Genomic DNA, 17,482 nt, shown 5'->3' with positions numbered 1-17,482 from the left:
CGTCTCATTTTCCTATCAACAATTGTAGTTTTTTCTTTCTTTTATTTGTATTTTAATTTGTAAACCACCTAGTTCTGCTAGTCAGCTTAAGCGGTATATTAAGTTTTAATATACTTAACTTAGGAATTGATGAAGAAAACTTCCTGCACAGTTACCGCAAGTTTAACAATGCCTTTCTGAGAGTTAGCAATGCAGAAATGGTTTCAGTATATTACCTCACACAGAAACCCTGACCGGACACTGCATGTGGGATCACAGCATGTAATTAAAAAAAAAACTTGACACACAGTTACTGCAAAGAAATATTTGTGTCTACTAGCACCCCCTCTCTCCCCTAACCCCTCTATGCTGTCCCAGCCCATCCAGAGCTGTCTAGCCATAATCAAGGCACATATTTATACACATATATTCAGTGGTATTTATTTTCATAATTCCTGCTGAATACACATTTAGCTTTTTCTGGATATATTATCCATTTGTTAGCTTTTTGAATATTGGCTCTGGTATTGTTAATTCAATCTCGAATTAGTGTCAAGGCACATTCAGAAAGAAATAGGTTGATGCTATAAGGACCTTCCTTTTCTTTGTTCCATATTTTCACTTTTTAAAAAATTGGGTTACAGACATTGGGAGGTGCTATTTCACTATTACATTTTCAGTAATGAGGGGCAGGCAAGCTCTGCAGGACTCCAGAGAATGTGCCTGTCCCTAGTGATTAAAAACACAATATTGAAGCACCACCCTCCACTGGCAGCAATGCAACTGGAAGACTCCCGCTCAGCTTAGATGGAACAGTGGTTATAAAAACTAGCCTGTATGGGAGACTGGTAAATGCTAGGTGGAGACTCTGTTGTCCATAATTATTCTTGCTTTATAGTCAAGTTTATATATTGAACATAGGGGTGAATCATTAACAGAATATATATGCAAACAAAAATGATCATGTACTGTAGTCTGTTAATATTGCCGTCAGCCAATCAAGGCCAGCTTAAGGGGTGAGGCACTAGCTTGGGTGCCCAAGATTAAGGGCACCATAAACCTGCCTCAGCAGGTCACCCCTTCACTGAGGTGGGAGCATGTTCTTCCCTTCGACTGCTGTGCTGCCCGCTTCCTCAGTCTGCTCTACAGATTTGAAACATGAAACAAGACACTTCCTGTTTCTCACAAGAAACAGACAGTACCTTCTATTTCACATTTCAAACGCCAGGCAACTTGAGGAAGAGGCACAATACATCTGTGGAAGGGAAGAACATGCTCCAGTTGCTGCTCAGGGAGGAGCTGGTGCAGATACTACAGTTGCACTCCACTCAGGCATTGAGGGTGCTTTCATCAACTGTGGATAAGCCCCAGATTCTTCTTGAGGCTCCTACCATGCCTGTGGAGAGATCCTCAGTGCTAACGCCTTGAAGGAGCAGGAGGGTAGGACTGTACCTCGGCGCCCTTTGAAGCATGGATGTGATCCCACTGAGCTGGGGCAGGCACAGACTCACTCAGTCTAGTCTGAGTAGGGTGAGGAGTCTGACTGGGACCACTCATGGGACTCAGAAGAAGACCCTCATTACTTCTCAGAAGAGGGGTCCTTTCTGATCTCTAACTGCCTCAAGAGAAATGTAAATCTCCACCTGTGGGTCTCTCTTTCACTGGTTTTGTCAAGGAGATGGCTTTATCCATCCCATCTAAGTTGGAGATGGAGGAGGAGCCCAGGGCAGAGATGTTTTCTAGATTCGCTTCCTAAGGAAGGAGTCAGAGTACCATTGCACCCTATCCTTAAAGATGCACTGATGAAGAATTGGGGAGCTCCCCTTTTAGTGCAGGTCACACCTAAGAAGGTGGATACACAGTATCATATATAGAAGGCTCCCGGATGTTGAAGCCACCCTCAAACAAGCTAGGAGCTCCAGGATTCATGTCTTGGCTCCCCCAGATAGAGAGGCTTAGACACTAGACTTGCTTGGGAGGAAGGTTAATCAGGCCTCGATGCTTATTGCCCGCATCCAGTCCTACCAGCTCTACATGAGCCTTCACTAGAAAACTTTGCTACACAATACACTTATTGTGGATTCTCTCCCTCAGAAGCAGGCTATAGAGCTTCACCAGTCGGCCAGTAAGCAGCTGGAGTATAGAAAGTATCTGTCTATGGGCACTTACTATTCTTTTGATATTGCAACCAGACTCTCTGCCATGGGGGCAGAGATGTGCAGGCTCTCATGGCTGTATTCCTGTGACCTAGAACCAGTGGTTCAGGAGAGGTTGGCGGACATACCTTGCAAAGGAGACAGTCTTTATGGGGTCAAAGTGTAGGAGGACGCTGACCTCATAAAGAAACATACAGATATCATCCAGTCCCTGTCTCGGCAACCTTCAACTGTAGCCTCTTCTTCTAGGAGGTTTATGAGTGGGCCTAGGCGGTGACCCTACTACTCTCAAAAGTGTAGGTTTCTGCTGCCTTTTTGCTCTATCAGCCCCAGGCCCGGTGCTCTTGACCTCACCAGTCCTGTCCTCAGATGTGCCAGCCGGCTCCACAGTCAAAGCAAGGGACAAGCTTTTGACTAGCTCCAGGAGAGCAAAGCTACAATTCAAGTAACCATCCCAGATGGCCTACCAGTAGGGGAGAGACTGAATTTTTTCTAGCAAAGATGTTCCTTTGTAACCCCTGACTGGTAGGTTCTTCAAATTGTCTCAGTTACACCCTGCATTGGCATCAAAGACCACCAAATTGCCCACTAAGAGCACCATTCATCAGCTCTCAGCACAAGCTAAGAGAGAAACTTCATTGGCTCCCACTCAAGGAACGCATTGCGTTCAAGATCTGCACGATTATACACAAAATCATTCATGCAGACGCCCCGATCTACATGCTAAACCTCGTGGACTTGCCCCCCAGGAACGCCATAAGATCATCCTGCAAATTTCTCAACCTGCACTTCCCCAGCTGTAAAGGACTAAAATACAAGCTGATACAGACCACCACCTTCTCTTACATGAGCACGCAGCTGTGGAATGCATTACCTACAGCCCTGAAAGCTATTGACGAAATAACCAACTTCTGCAAATCTTTGAAGACACATCTCTTCAACAAGGCCTACAAAGAGAACCCATAACCTCACAAAACTACCTCACTAATCCTTCTAATTATTAAAGTCCACCTTCCATACTATCCTGCCTAACACCTTCCTTTTCTCTTCTCTTATTTAATCTCTTTACAATACTAAGTGTATCTGATATCATGGAAGGACTATGTCATAACAAACTCTGTAAGCCACATTGAGCCTGCAAATAGGTGGGAAAATGTGGGATACAAATGCAATAAATAAATAAAATAAATAAAGCAGGTATTTGTAGAGGAAATCTCCAACCTTCTACAGGCCAATATGGTCGAATCTATGCCTTTAGGGGAAGAAGGGATTCTATTCTAGGTACTTCCTTGTGCCCAAAAAGACAGGGCGATTTCATCCCATCCTAAACCTAAGGGCCCTGAACAAATTCCTTGTCAAAGAAATGTTCAGGATGATTTCCCTGGGCACCTTACTTCCCGTGATTCAGGAAAAAGATTGGTTATGCTCTCTGGACTTAAAGGATGCCTATACCCACATTTTGATACTTCCCAGTCACAGGAAGTATCTCAGATTTGAATAGGGAAACACCACTACCAGTATCGTGTTCTGCCATTTGACTTTGTGTCGGCTCCCAGGGTATTCATCAAGTGTCTATCAGTATGTGTAACATGTTTGCACAGACTGGAAGTATATGTGTTTCCCTATCTGGACAATTAGCTGGTCAAGAGCACATCACAGGACAACAGATTTGATGCACCTAACTGTGTTGGAATTACTACGGTTCATGGTAAACTACCCGAAGTCACACCTTCTCCCAGTTCAGAAATTAGAGTACATAGGAGCCCTGCTCGATACATTGCAGGCTTGGGCTTTTCTTCTACAAGTGAGAGCAGAGACTTTGATATTGCCTCACATATCCAAAGAAGCAAGCATGTCACAGCTCAGCAACTGCTGAGATTAATGGGTCACATGGCCTCAACAGTGCATGTCACTCCCATGGCTCGTCTCCATTTGAGAGAGGCCCAGTGGACCCTAGCTTCCTAGTGGTCTCAGGCAGTGAGGAATCTAGTGGATGTAATCCAGATTCCTCCAGAGTTGACTCATATCCTTCTCTAGTGGACAGTTCAGTTGAATTTGACTGTGAGACTGCTATTCCAAATTCTACCTCCTCAGAAGCTGTTAACAATGGATGCATCCAACTTGGGGTGGAGAGCTCATGTAGATGGGCTTTGCAGTTACTTTTATATCAGATAATCACAAAATAGCAATTATTCTAGACTTGTTTGCTCATGAATATGAAAGTACCTAATTGGCCCTTAGGCTCTGCTGACAGGCTGCACCAATGAAAGGAACAATGCCAAGTTGGCATATATTATTTTAGATATAAAAATAACAGTATGGCAAAATGCAAAGCAAATTACAAAAATAGACTTGTACTACAAAAATCCTGATTACCAATAATAGATATATAAAAATATATGATTACACCACTAATATATCCTAAGAAGATTATGCTCTTAGCAGCAATATAAGGCTGAAAACCACAAGTCTTGTTATAACCAATCAGGGACAGGCAATCACCACAGACTAGCTAACCCCTGAACTATAGGAAGAAATATTTCTGCTTCTCTCACCCTGGGTCCATAGATATGATGATGAATTGGATTCCTTCTTTCAGACTCCAACAGAGTACATGTGAATCTATCCCAGTCCAGGAATAAAATCCAAGGTCTTTGCTCTGTACACTGATTACACAGTCTTTGGGGAAAACCACAGAGCTGTGGCTGAACTTGACCTTGACCTTGTCAGCTCTCAGCACAAGGAATCACACTTCACTGGTGTTCAGGCCAAAAGTCAATCTCTCTAGCTCCTCTGAGAGAGATGTATGCCAGGCAAATCTTCTTTTCTTCCTCTTCTGATCTTCTGATCTCTCTCTTTTATCCTTGGCCATGCTCTTGGTCAGGTGACCCATGGACCAATCACCAACCGTGTATCTCTGTCTAGCAGAGATACTTGGCAGAGTTTAAAAAGGGGTTAGACAGTTTCCTAAAGGACAAGTCCATAAACCGCTACTAAATGGACTTGGGAAAAATCCATAATTCTAGGAATAACATGTACAGAATGTTTGTACGTTTGGGAAGCTTGCCAGGTGCCCTTGGCCTGGATTGGCCGCTGTCATGGACGGGATGCTGGGCTCGATGGACCCTTGGTCTTTCCCCAGTATGGCATTACTTATGTACTTATGTAGCAGATAACCCACGGTCATGACAAGGAGGACTTGTGTACGTCTAGCTAGAATAACTTATCAGTCACAGGCCACTCCATTGTTCACAGTTGTTATTGAAGACACTGCTCCTGAGAAGTTTACTCCTCCACATGCTCCCAGGAGACAAGATGGATGGCCAGTGCACATAGACATATGTACCAGTGCCGTAGCGAGGGCTAATGGCACCCGGGGCGGGTCGCCGCTGCGCACCCCCCCCCGGGTGCAGCACGGCGCAACCCCCCCCCCGAAGCGCATTGTTACCTGCAGGAGAGCCGATCCGCCCCGAGTGCACGTCACTCGGAGCTGCATCGGCCCCGCTGGTTCCCTGCTCTCTCTGCCCCGGAACAGGAAGTAACCTGTTCCGGGGCAGAGAGAGCAGGGAACCAGCGGGGTCGGCACCCCCCGAGTGCGTGCACCCGGGGCGGACCGCCCCTCTCGCCCCCCCCCCTTCCTACGCCACTGATATGTACCAAAAAGTAATTTTCCTTTGTAGAAAGCTGGTTTCTGATATATTCAATACAATCCATTTTAGTTGGTTTAGGCTTGGACAGGCCTCATACCAGCAAAGGTGAGATGGCAGGAAAATACCCCTACAGCTTCACACCCAGGGTACTTGATCTGCTCAGGAAACAACTTACCATATCAACTTCAAGTTCAGGGCCATTTGGAACGCTGTAAAGGCTTTCATAGATTGGCTACAGAACCAAATTATTCTCATTCAAATGGACAGCCAGGTTGCAGTGTTCTATCTGAACAAGCAGGGGAATACAGGATCCTACCCCTTATGTCAGGAGGCAGTGGTCCTCCAAGCCACGTACCTAGCAGGAAAGGACTACTGCCTGGCCAACAGAATGAGCAGGGTTTTGCAACTGCAAAAGTAGTCTCTCAACATGGGCATAGCCCACAAGATCTTCCAAAGAGTGGGGCACTCCCTCACTGGATCGTTTTGCTTTTCACCTCAACAAGGTCTCCCAGTTCTTTCCCAGGCTCAGATCACACAGCAGACCAGCATCAGATGCCTTTCTTCTCCATTGGGGGAAGGTCTTCTGTATGCTTATCCTCCAATACCTCTCATAGAGAAGACTTTACTGAAACTCAAGCGAGACCAGGAAACTATGATCCTAATGGTCCCTTATTGGCCAAGGCAGATCTGGTTCTCTCTTCTTGGAGTTTTACTCCAAAGATCTTTGGAGATTGGAATGTTTTCTGACCCTCATCAAGCAGAACAAGGGATCCCTTCTATATCCTAACCTCCAATCCCTGGCCTTCACAGCTTGTATGTTGAGAGCATATAATTGGAATCCTTACAATTGCTTGAGGGTGCCTCTTGCATCTTGCTGGCTTCCAGGAAAGACTCCACTAAGAGGTGTTACTCATTTAAGTGGAGGAGATTTGCTGTCTGATGTGAGGGCAGGACCTTAGATCTCCTCATTTGTCCTAAACAAAAACTGCTTGAATACCTCCTGCATCTCTCTGAATCTGGTTTAAAAACCAATTCTGTAAGGGTTCTTCTCAATGCAATTAGTAATTATCATCTCTGTGTAGGAGGTAAGCCCATCTCTGCCCAGCCTCTAGTTGTTTGCTTAACAAGAGGTTTGATGTTAATAAAGTCTCCTGTAAAACCTCCAACTGTGTCATGGGATATCAACGTTCTCCTCACCTAGCTGATAAAAGCACCTTTCGAGTCACTTGATTCCTATCATCTGAAGTATTTGACCTGGAAAGTTGTGTTTTTGGTGGCAGTTACTCCAGCTCGCAGAGTCAGTGAGCTTCAGACCTCGTAGCTGATTCATCTTACACTAAGTTTCACCACAATGGAATAGTTCTTCGTACACATCTTAAGTTCCTTCCTAAGGTAGTGTTGAACGGTACAGTATAGGGGGTGTAGTGCTTCAGTGTGCGAAGGAAGAGCTGGACTTGGGGGTGATTGTGTCTGACGATCTTAAAGCTTTCAAACAGGTAGAAAAAGCGATGGCCAAAGCCAGAAGGATACTTGGGTGCATAAAGAAAGGCATGACCAGCAGGAAAATGGATGTGATAGTGCTGTTGTATAAGTCTCTGGGGAGGCCTCATTTGGAGTACTGCGTGCAGTTCTGGAGATCGCACCTACGGAAAGATATAAACAAGATGGAGTCGGTCCAGAGGGCAGCTACGAAATTAGTAAGCAGTCTTGAATGCAAAAATTATAGGGACAGGCTTATGAACCTCAACATGTATATGCTGGAAGAGAGGAGGGAGAGAGGAGACATGATAGAAATGTTTAAATATCTCAAGGGCATTTATGTACAGGAAGAGAGACTTTTTCAAATGAAGGAGAGCTCTGGAATGAGGGGGCATATGACAAAGTTAAGAAGGAATAGGCTTAGGAGTAAGCTAAGGAAGTATTATTTCATAGAAAGGGTGGTGGAGGCGTGGAATGGCCTCCCGGTGGAGGTGGTGGAGTCGAGGACTGTTCCAGAATTTAAAAAGGCATGGGATAAGCATGTGTAATCGCTTAGGAACAGGAAGAATTAGGGGTAATAGAGGATGGGCAGACTGGATGGGTCATATGGCCTTTATCTGCTGTCATGTTTCTATGAAGTTCCATCTTAAGCAGTCAATCATTCTGCCAACATTTTCCCCAAAACCACGTGCCTTTGGAGAAAGCGGTTACTTACCTGCAGCAGGTGTTCTCTGAGGACAGCAGGCCAAGTATTCTTACATACTCTCCCACCTCCTCTTCGGGTTGTATTCTTTATCTATTTTAAATGACTGAGGGAACTGTGCTTATGTGTTGGAGAGCAGGGCCGTGCCGACACGGTAAGCGAGGTAAGCATGGCAGGAGGGCGCCATCCTCTGGGGGGGCACCCCGCCACACCATGCTTACCTCGCCCTCTTCTCCCCAGGTCCTTTTTTTTTTTGTTTAAATTTACCTCTCCGGCGCGTGGCAGCGTAGCGTTAGTGAGGAGGCGGCGCTCCCCCGCCCCGACGTGTCTTCTTCCCTTCGCTCAGTGTCCCACCCTCTTCTGACGTCATTTCTGACGTCAGAAGAAGGCGGAACTGAGCGAAGGGAAAAGACTGACATGTCGGGGCGGGGGAGCGCCGCCTCCTCACTAACGCTACGCTGCCACGTGCCGGAGAGGTAAATTTAAACAAAAAGGAAAAGAATCTGGGGAGAAGAGGGCGGGTAGTGTAGCGATCGTTTTGGGGGGGGGGCGCGCCGGCGGGGCCAACTGCAGGGGGGCGCCGGAGACCCTAGGCACGGCCCTGTTGGAGAGGAAGTCACCAGCGCATGCGTAGTGAGACGCTGCTAGAAATTTCTACAATCATCACTAGTCAATATCCATGCCAGGCTCTGTTGGATGATGTCACCCAGATGTGAGAATACTTAGCCTGATGTCCTTGGAGAACACCTGCTACAGGTGAGTTATTTTGCTTTATGTGTGCCCTCGCCGCATTTAGGTGCCTGTAATTAAACCAGGTCTTAGGTGCTCTGATATCAAATTACGCTTGTATTCTATAACAGTGCCTAGGTGCTGACTGATACAGAGTACATTCTCACCACATAGCATCGGGGCACCTAAAAGGAGGCAACCATTTATAGACTTGTATCTTTTATACTTTCAGCCTGTCTCTGTCTAACGTCTATGTAAATACTGCTTAACGTCTTGCACAGTGGTGTAGCTAAGGGTGGGCCCGGATGGGCCCAGGCCCACCCACTTTGGGCTCAGGCCCACCCAGTAGCAACACACCTATGATGTGACTGGCAGGGATCCCCAAGCCCCAGCAGCCGAAAACTCCCAACAACTGTCCCTCCTGTATACCTTGTAAATAGCAGGTCTTTGCCTGCAGTGAGTGGCAACTGATACATACCGCTCGCACCGGCCCCCACAGCCTTCTCTCTGAGGTATTCCCGCCTATGAAGAAACAGGAAGTTGTATCAGAGGGAAGGCTGTGGGGCCAATATGAACAGTGTGTATTAGCTGCTGCTCGCTGCCAGTGAAAATCTGCTATTTCAAAGGTATGCGGGGGAGGGGGATGTTTGAGAGACCCTATGGCATGCAGGTGAGAGAGGGCGAGACCATATCACTTGTGGGACAAGGCAGAGTTCTGCCCACCCATCTTGGGCCCAGGCCCACCCAAAACTGGGTGTCTGGCTACGCCCCTGGTCTTGCATACCTCTTTTCACTATATTTGTGGAGCTCAAGTGAAAATGTAGAGCAAATGTTGCACACAGAAGCCTCTGTATTCTTATACAGAGTGGAGGAGTGGCCTAGTGGTTAAGGTGGTGGACTTTGGTCCTGGGGAACTGAGGAACTGAGTTTGATTCCCACTTCAGGCACAGGCAGCTCCTTGTGACTCTGGGCAAGTCACTTAACCCTCCATTGCCCCATGTAAGCAGCATTGAGCCTGCCATGAGTGGGAAAGCGCGGGGTACAAATGTAACAAAAAATATACAGTAAGGATATATTGCCAGTGGTTGGAAGGCAGTTCTTGTGGGTTGGCACTCCTGCAGCTGGTTCTGTGGTTATTGCTAATGTTGTTTCTCTTGTCTATCTCTGAATGTTTCCATTTTTTTTGTATTTGTCTCCTTTAGGCTTTTACACAGGGTGGCTGTTGCCAGCTTCTGTAGTAGGAACCTTGGTCTTCATAATGGGGATTTTCTTGATGCTGTTTGATACACCAGCGTAGGTACCACATCCATTCTCAATCCTTCCCTGTGCTGCACTTTTTCTCCATCTCTAGGTACCTCTAAATCTCTTTTCCTATTTCCAAATCTGTCTCTCCTTATTGCTTCATATTTCTATTTTAACATATCTCAATATGTCTTGTTTGTATGAGTAAATATCTACATCTATATCTGTAGCTATTTAAACTCAAATAAATTGAGTAATCCTCATTTGGATTGATGTTTTGCTGAGATACTACAGCGGTTGGAAGGAGATACTGCAGCAACATGCAAGATTGGATTTCAAATTTGGGTTCACTAAGGCAAAGAGGTGCCACTCTCTACCAAGAGCCCCTACCCATCTCTTCTCCACTATGTCCTCCTTTCTTCTGGAGTCTCTCCAGTGCAACTTCATCATGGGACCTTTGAGCTGACAAATGTTCTCACAGGACTTGTGGTGGCCCCTTGTCTTCCTCCTCCATAGACTTATTTTTACCATGGAAAGATGTGCAAGGGTCCTGTGAGTATACATGCTGGCTCTCAAGCCCTGCGTTGAAGTTAATTGAAAGAAGAGAATAACATTTTGAGAGGCCCAAATGGTGGCATTGCAATGAAAATTAGAGACCAGAGGTAGTTCCTAGACTGCGCTGTGCCTAAATCCAGGCCTGATGACAAGCTAGGATGACTAGCTTTCATATGCTATATTAGGGGCAATTTGGAAATGTGTGGTAAGACAAGAGATATATATATATTAACATCCCACTGAGATGCAGTGGAAAGATGGATATAGTTTTACATTGGCCCTGCCATATAATATTATGGTGAAGATGCAATTAAAGGGCATCCATACTTTCCTAGGAAATCTTACTCCTTTTTAAAAAGCTAGCTTTTATCTGGATGGTATGGAATAATGTGCAGTGGTGATAAGTATTCAGGTGCAATATGTCCCTGCCAAAAAAGCTCACACTCAGTAAGGAGCTGCCTAGATTTAGGTGGCAAGAACATACATAACAGAATTCTAGTCATTTATGCACGTATGTAAACACATATATGCTTAAATGACCATATACCAGTTACATGCTATTTTGTAAGTATGTGTCAACATTCAGAGACATTCAAAGGCATATACCTTGCATGTGGACATTCACATGGATAGAGTTTGGGCAAAGATTGGGTGGGGCACACAATTACACACAAATTATATAAAAGTATGGCTTATGCATTTCAGTGGCGTCTCTAGATAAATATTTGGGGTGGCAACAAGGGGGCAAGCTAGTTATGAAGGGTGGCAAGCCAAAGAGGCATTTCTGCACATCACACACCCCTCTCCCACTTTTAAATTAACAATATAGGACTCCATGGCCTTCTCAATGGAGCTGTCCCTCCTTACTACTTACATACTGAGTAGAGAAGAACAGAAGTTCATCCTTCATCTTAATAGTTTACAGCCTACAGGTTTAAATTCAGAAATAGATTACAGCGTTTTCCTTTAATAAAACCACACACACACACACAATACTTTCTCTACAGCCCCTATTTGCTATATTTGTACAGTTTATACACAGTCACTTTAGAGTTCATTCCTATTTGGAATGTATATAGAGACATACAATCCAAACTCCATAGCACATCAGCTATACACTCTTTCCCATATGGTCTTTTATTACATTTAGAAATTGCTTTATTGCAGATTGAAAGAGTTTTTCATTGCCTTAAAAATTTAAATAATTAGAATTCATACCTTTAAAAATGTAAATGTGCTTCATTTAAAAAATGTTTTGTATTATTGTGGAAAACAACCAGTTGTTTTTTCAGTTTTATTTTTATTGTTTTATGAAATTTTAAACAAACTACAAATCCTGATATTAAAAAATGACTTGCACCAGTGTAAATTACACTTAGTTTTTGTTTTCGTTGTTTTATTCTCAGCATATCCATCTAAATTTTCTTTAATGTATAATCCAATTTATAGATGACATCACAATATGTAGTTTTTGTAATGTAAAGAGAGATGCATGTGTCACGATTCATAATACAATATAGAGCATTGCTACATTATGTTAATCTCCCTCACTCCCATTTCCTCCCATCTCTCTCCTTCCCCATTCTCCTGTGACCCACCTCATCTTTCCTTCAATCCCTAGCCCCCCATTCCCATCTTCTGTACTCACCCTCTCAGCCCTCATCTACCCTTTACTGCCATTTCCTTATCATCCACAGATCCATTCCTGTCTCTCTTTCCTTCCCTTGCCTCAGGGCCTTTCTTCAATTTCACTCTTCTAACCCATCTCCTATTGCCTCTCTTCCACTATCTGTTTAACACATTTCCACCCTCACTCAACCCCTTCAGAGAGCCATCCCCTTTTTCTCATATCCCTCCCCCATCTCTTTTCAATAGTCTTCTAGGTCATTCATACCATGTCTCAAGCTTCTCCCCCCCTCACTTCATTCCCTTCTCTTAGCCCCCCATTCACTCATTTTCTGCTCTGTTCCCCTTCTATCTTCCCCAGCACCCTAATCCCATTAATCTTGTGCTCTATTCCCCTCCCCAGTTCCATCTTTAGCTCTGTTCCCCTTCTCTTCCCCTCCCCCAAGTTCCATCCATCTTATTCTCTGTTCTCCCACCTCCCCCAAGTTCCATTCATCTTCTGCTCTTTCTAGGGTCTCCTGCGCAGTTGACATTTTCTCTCTCTCCATGTCCACGTTCGTTGCCTCTATGGCCCAATTTTTCCTGTAAAGCTTTTCCCCTCTGTGTCACTGTCCCCCTCCCCATGTTCAGTTCAGTATCACCCCTCTTGTCCTTGTCCCTGTCTGAGTACAGCTTCTTCCCTTCTCTTCCTTTCTCCTGCACCCCACCTGAGGACCAGATATCTCCCTCTCTCTCTCTCCCCTACCCTGTCCCAAGGGTAGTGCATCTCCCTCTCTCTCTCTATCCCCTCTCTCCCCTCCCCTGTCTCTAAGGTACTCCATATGTCTCTTTCCCTTACCATGTCCCCAAGATACTGCATCCCTCTCCCCCACCCTGTCCCCAAAATACTACATCCCTCTCTACCTCTCCCTCTCTATCCCCTATCCTGTCCCCAATGTACTCCATCTCTGTCTCTGTCTCTCTCTCCCCTACCCTGTCCCCAAGGAACTGCTTCCCTCTCTGTCCCCTACCCTGTCCCTAAGGTACTCCACCTCTCTCTCTCTGTCTTCCCCCCCCTCCCCACTGTGGGTAGGTGTATCACTCCCCATCATGTAAGTTGTCCCTTCCTCTCCAGTTCAGCACTCTCCCCCCCCCCCCCCAATGGTCTGCTATCTCTCTCCCTTCCCTGGCACACTGTCTGTCATCTTTTATCCTTCTTCCCACCCTCCTGCCATCTGTTATTGATCTCTTCCTTCCCTCCTGTCCTTCAGCACTGGCTGCCAGCAACATCATTAAGATAAAGCAAGGTGCCTCCAGCTGACTCCAGAAGTGTTCCCTCTGCTGTGTCTCACCTTCTCTGACATAACTTCCTGTGTACACATAGGTGAGACACAGTAGAGAGAACGCTTCTGGGGCCAGCCGGAGGTAGCTTGCTTTATCTTAATGACACTGCTAGCAGTCACCGCCGAAGGACAGGAGGGAAGGACAACAGCGATACTGGACTATGCAGGTTAGGTTAAAGAGGGAGACATGCCAGATCATTCCCACAGAAACTGGGGTGGCACGCCATTTGTTTGGTGTGGCACTTGCCACTCCATACCACCCCATAGCAACCTCTATGATGCATTTACACCAGCTCTATGACCTGTTACACTAGTAATCTATAAAGAAAAGTAGGAGCCTACTTTTCTCTTTTTGTAACAATAGACTTTTATTGCAAAAAGAATACAGAAAGACTGTCACCCAATAAAAATAGTAGGAAATATATTACAATAAAACCGAGAAAGACAAATACTACAATCGGACAAAGCATATTAAACCACAACCCCTTAACATGAATCAACTCCCCATTTCCCACTCCCACTTACCTCACCCTCCCAACCCTGCTCCTCTGTAGTTTCACCGCTTACCATCTGGGACCCAGGGACTCTTCCTTTATAGGATTGCTCTCAAAATGGCTACCTGAAGCAATGGGGGAAATAATGGGGTAAATTCTATACAGGTCACTAAAAGTTAGGCATAAAAAACTGGGCACTAAGCTAGTATTCTATAATGGCAGAGTTGTTATGGAATATTAGCACAAATCCGCAGCTATGCGCCAAACTATAGGCATGACCACTTAAGCCATGTCTATGGCTAGTGTAAATGGTGTGAAAACCAAAACGTGGCTAGTTTGTAAAAACTCTCTACCAGTCCCCTATAAATTCACACAGATATCTAATTCAAGATTGGGTCCGGTAATTAGTACTATTGAAGCAAAGATCTTCACACTGATTTGAAGTATTCTGCTATTTAGACAGATAAAGAAGCAGTGTCTTAACCTTACTCATATATTCAATTTTTTCGAATTTTTTCTAAGGCAACCTCAGCGACGCTCATTACCAAAAGTTTGGATATGGCAATGTAACTAGCGTCCACTTCTTCATTGGTTCAGCCAATTTATTGTATTTTTTTAAACTTCAAAAATCTTTTGCTATTTTATCAGTTTAATTACTTATCTTATATGATCAGACCAAAGGGTTCAATGCCCGACATGCATGTTTCGCCCTCTATCGAGCTGTGTCAAGGGCTATCCCCTAAAAAATAGAAAACCCAATGTATTAGTAAATTTTCCTAGCGCATAGAAAACCTTCCTTCATAAGTTTTCAGTAATCTAGGTTATTTCACGCCATATTTATCAAAAAATCTTACCTACAGTCTCTCCCAGCGTCAGCTCTACTTAGTTCTAGCGGGTTTACCCCTTCTCAAGATGGCGCCGGCGTTCTCATCTCTTACTTAAATATTCAAATTACCTCTGACCTCATGGATCCTCCCCTGGGCTCTATTGGACCTCTACAATACAGGATACACTGATCTATCCAATCAGTGACATCCATTCTAGCTCAGCATTTAAGCCAGCTGGCGATACCGTGTTTAAAGAAAAAATATAGAATTGTTCACGATAATTTAGCAGTTTTTTGACCGAGCCTCCCTCCTCCCCTGTGCCTACACATTCCAAGATTCTCCATCGTATTTCATCTACTGTATGATTTTTATCTAGCCAATGGGCTACTAAAGGAGCCTGCATATTCTGAGTAGTAATTCTGGATATATGCTCCGTTAGACGGATCTTAATTGGTCTAGCACTTCGTCCTATGTAAATCAATCCACAGGGGCATATGATACTGTATACCACGTTATTCGAATCACATGTAGCTCTTTCCCTTAGGCCAATAATGCTGTCTTTTCCAGGGGCACACCAAGTAGGACCCATCATTCCTGTTTTACACCACTGGCAATGGCCACATTCTACCTGTTCACCTCTTATTTCAGTCCCACTGGAGTGGAGGAATTTTTTCTTTGCTAGCACCTCTCCCATTGTTTTTCCCCTGGTATATGCAATTCGAGGGGGTTCTGAAAAGCATGGAAATAATTGCAGAATATGCCAATGAGTTTTAATACTTTGTATCAACTTCTGACTCATTGCAGTAAACAGAAGAACACAAGTTAATCTTTCTTCCCGAGTTTCAACATCAGGCATATTCTCTTTCAATAAAAGGGGTCGTTGAGCAAAACGAGCACGTAGATAAGCTTTTTTAATCGATGATCTAGGATATCCCCGTGCCTGAAATCTTTGTTTTAGGTCTATCGATTGATCCTTAAACTCCTGAAGAGTGGAACACACCCTTCTCACTCTCAAGAATTGACTGACCGGGAGATTGTACTTTAGATGATATGGATGACAGCTGTTGAACTGTAAAAGTGTATTACGGCTTGAAGGTTTTCGATACAAGGTAGTAGACAGTCCAGTTTCATTCTTATAGATCCATAAATCCAGAAATTCAATCGATGTCTTATTAGCCGTCATAGTAAATGCAATGTTTGAATCCAATGTATTTAACCAAGCAGTAAATTCATAAAGAGATTGTTCAGAGTCCGTCCAAAGGAAAAAGATATCGTCCAGATAGCGTTTCCACATCTGTACTGGTTTGAAGCGTTCAGATGGATAAATCAGCATAGCTTCTAATCTAGCTATATACAGTGTTGCCACCAACGGAGCTAGGGTAGCCCCCATAGCTACACCCTGGGTTTGTAAATAGAATGTTTTGTCAAACCAAAAATAATTCTTCAGAATAACCAATTCTGCCAATTGTACTATAAAATCAGATGCGATCCGCTGGGGTCCATGTCTAGCCTCCACAATCTGTTTAATTATTTCTAGAGCCCCTGACTGGGGAATCCGTGTGTATAAAGACACTATATCAAGCGTAACCAACCAAGAATCTTCTGTCACATTCTCAATTTTTTCCATCTCTCTCAAGAAATGGGAGGAATCTTTTATGTAGGAAGGCATATCTTGTACATGATTTTTTTAAAAAAGATCCACAAACTGAGACAAGGGTTCTAAAACAGACGATCTAGTGGAAACTATTGGGCGTCCCGGCGGGTCTTTCATCCGTTTATGAATTTTGGGTAGAAAGTATATTTTGGGTGTCTGAGGGGTTTTTTCCATAAGAAAACTTCCTTCCTTAGCTGTAAGCATATTAATTTTTACTGCTTCTGTTACTATATCTTTAATATATGCCTGTAATCCTTCCATCGGATCTGTGGCAAGCACCTTATATGCTGACAGGTCATTCAAATGTTTCATTGCTTCTTCACGATAGCGATGGATATCCCAGATCACAGTAGCTCCCCCCTTGTCTGCTCGTATAACGACAATTGAGGGTTCTTTTTTGAGCTGTTGTAACGCAGCCCATTGTCTGGAGGATAAATTTCTCTTTCCCTTGAGCCCGCTCTTATTATGCTCCAACAGATCCAAGTCTCTCAGAATCAAATCCTTAAAGGTGGATATTACTGGATTAGTAGGGCCAGGTGGAACCCATGTAGAGGGTGGCTTTACTATTGACATATCAACAGTGCTAGCATGATCCAAAAAATATATTTTACATTGTAATTTTCGGAAGAATTTATAGAGAGCTACACGCAGACGAAACGGGTCATGATCCGTTGTGGGAACAAAGCCCAGTCCCAGATTTAGCAAATTTATTTCGTCTTGTGAAAGGACATATTTAGAGATATTTACTATTGTTTCCGATATCCCCGAATTCGGGGATTCTCCCGCGGGTTCCGATCTTTGTAACCCTGTCGCTGTTTCTGTTGAGCCACCTTTGCTCTCGTTCTTACAGATCCCAGATCTCCTTCTTCCCCCATCCTTCCATTTTGATCTTGATCGCTTCCTGTACTTAACTCCTCACTCTCTTCTGTCGATCCTTCAAAGGCTACTCGTTTGCGGATGTTAGTAGTGTATTCTCTCTTATGCCAAGTATATATTCTACCTGATTGATAATCTCGCTCATCCCTCTTCAACTTTTTAATCTTCATTTGTCTTATCGAGTCTTTCA

General features: G+C 44.3%; 1 protein-coding gene across 6 annotated transcripts in view; it reads left to right on the top strand.

The window, feature by feature from the left end:
* The window catches only part of ANO7 (anoctamin 7), a 413,838-nt gene that overhangs the window by 185,327 nt on the left and 211,029 nt on the right, over positions 1–17,482 (top strand). For all 6 annotated transcript variants that reach the window (XM_030215797.1, XM_030215795.1, XM_030215793.1 and 3 more), the window contains one exon: positions 9,899–9,989. In XM_030215797.1, the coding sequence (XP_030071657.1) occupies positions 9,899–9,989 (91 nt within the window). The remainder of the gene's footprint in view (positions 1–9,898; positions 9,990–17,482) is intronic.

The sequence above is a fragment of the Microcaecilia unicolor genome, chromosome 10, assembly GCF_901765095.1.
Source record: "Microcaecilia unicolor chromosome 10, aMicUni1.1, whole genome shotgun sequence".
NCBI classification, from domain to species: domain Eukaryota; kingdom Metazoa; phylum Chordata; class Amphibia; order Gymnophiona; family Siphonopidae; genus Microcaecilia; species Microcaecilia unicolor.
This window is presented reverse-complemented; position numbering and strand designations above follow the sequence as displayed.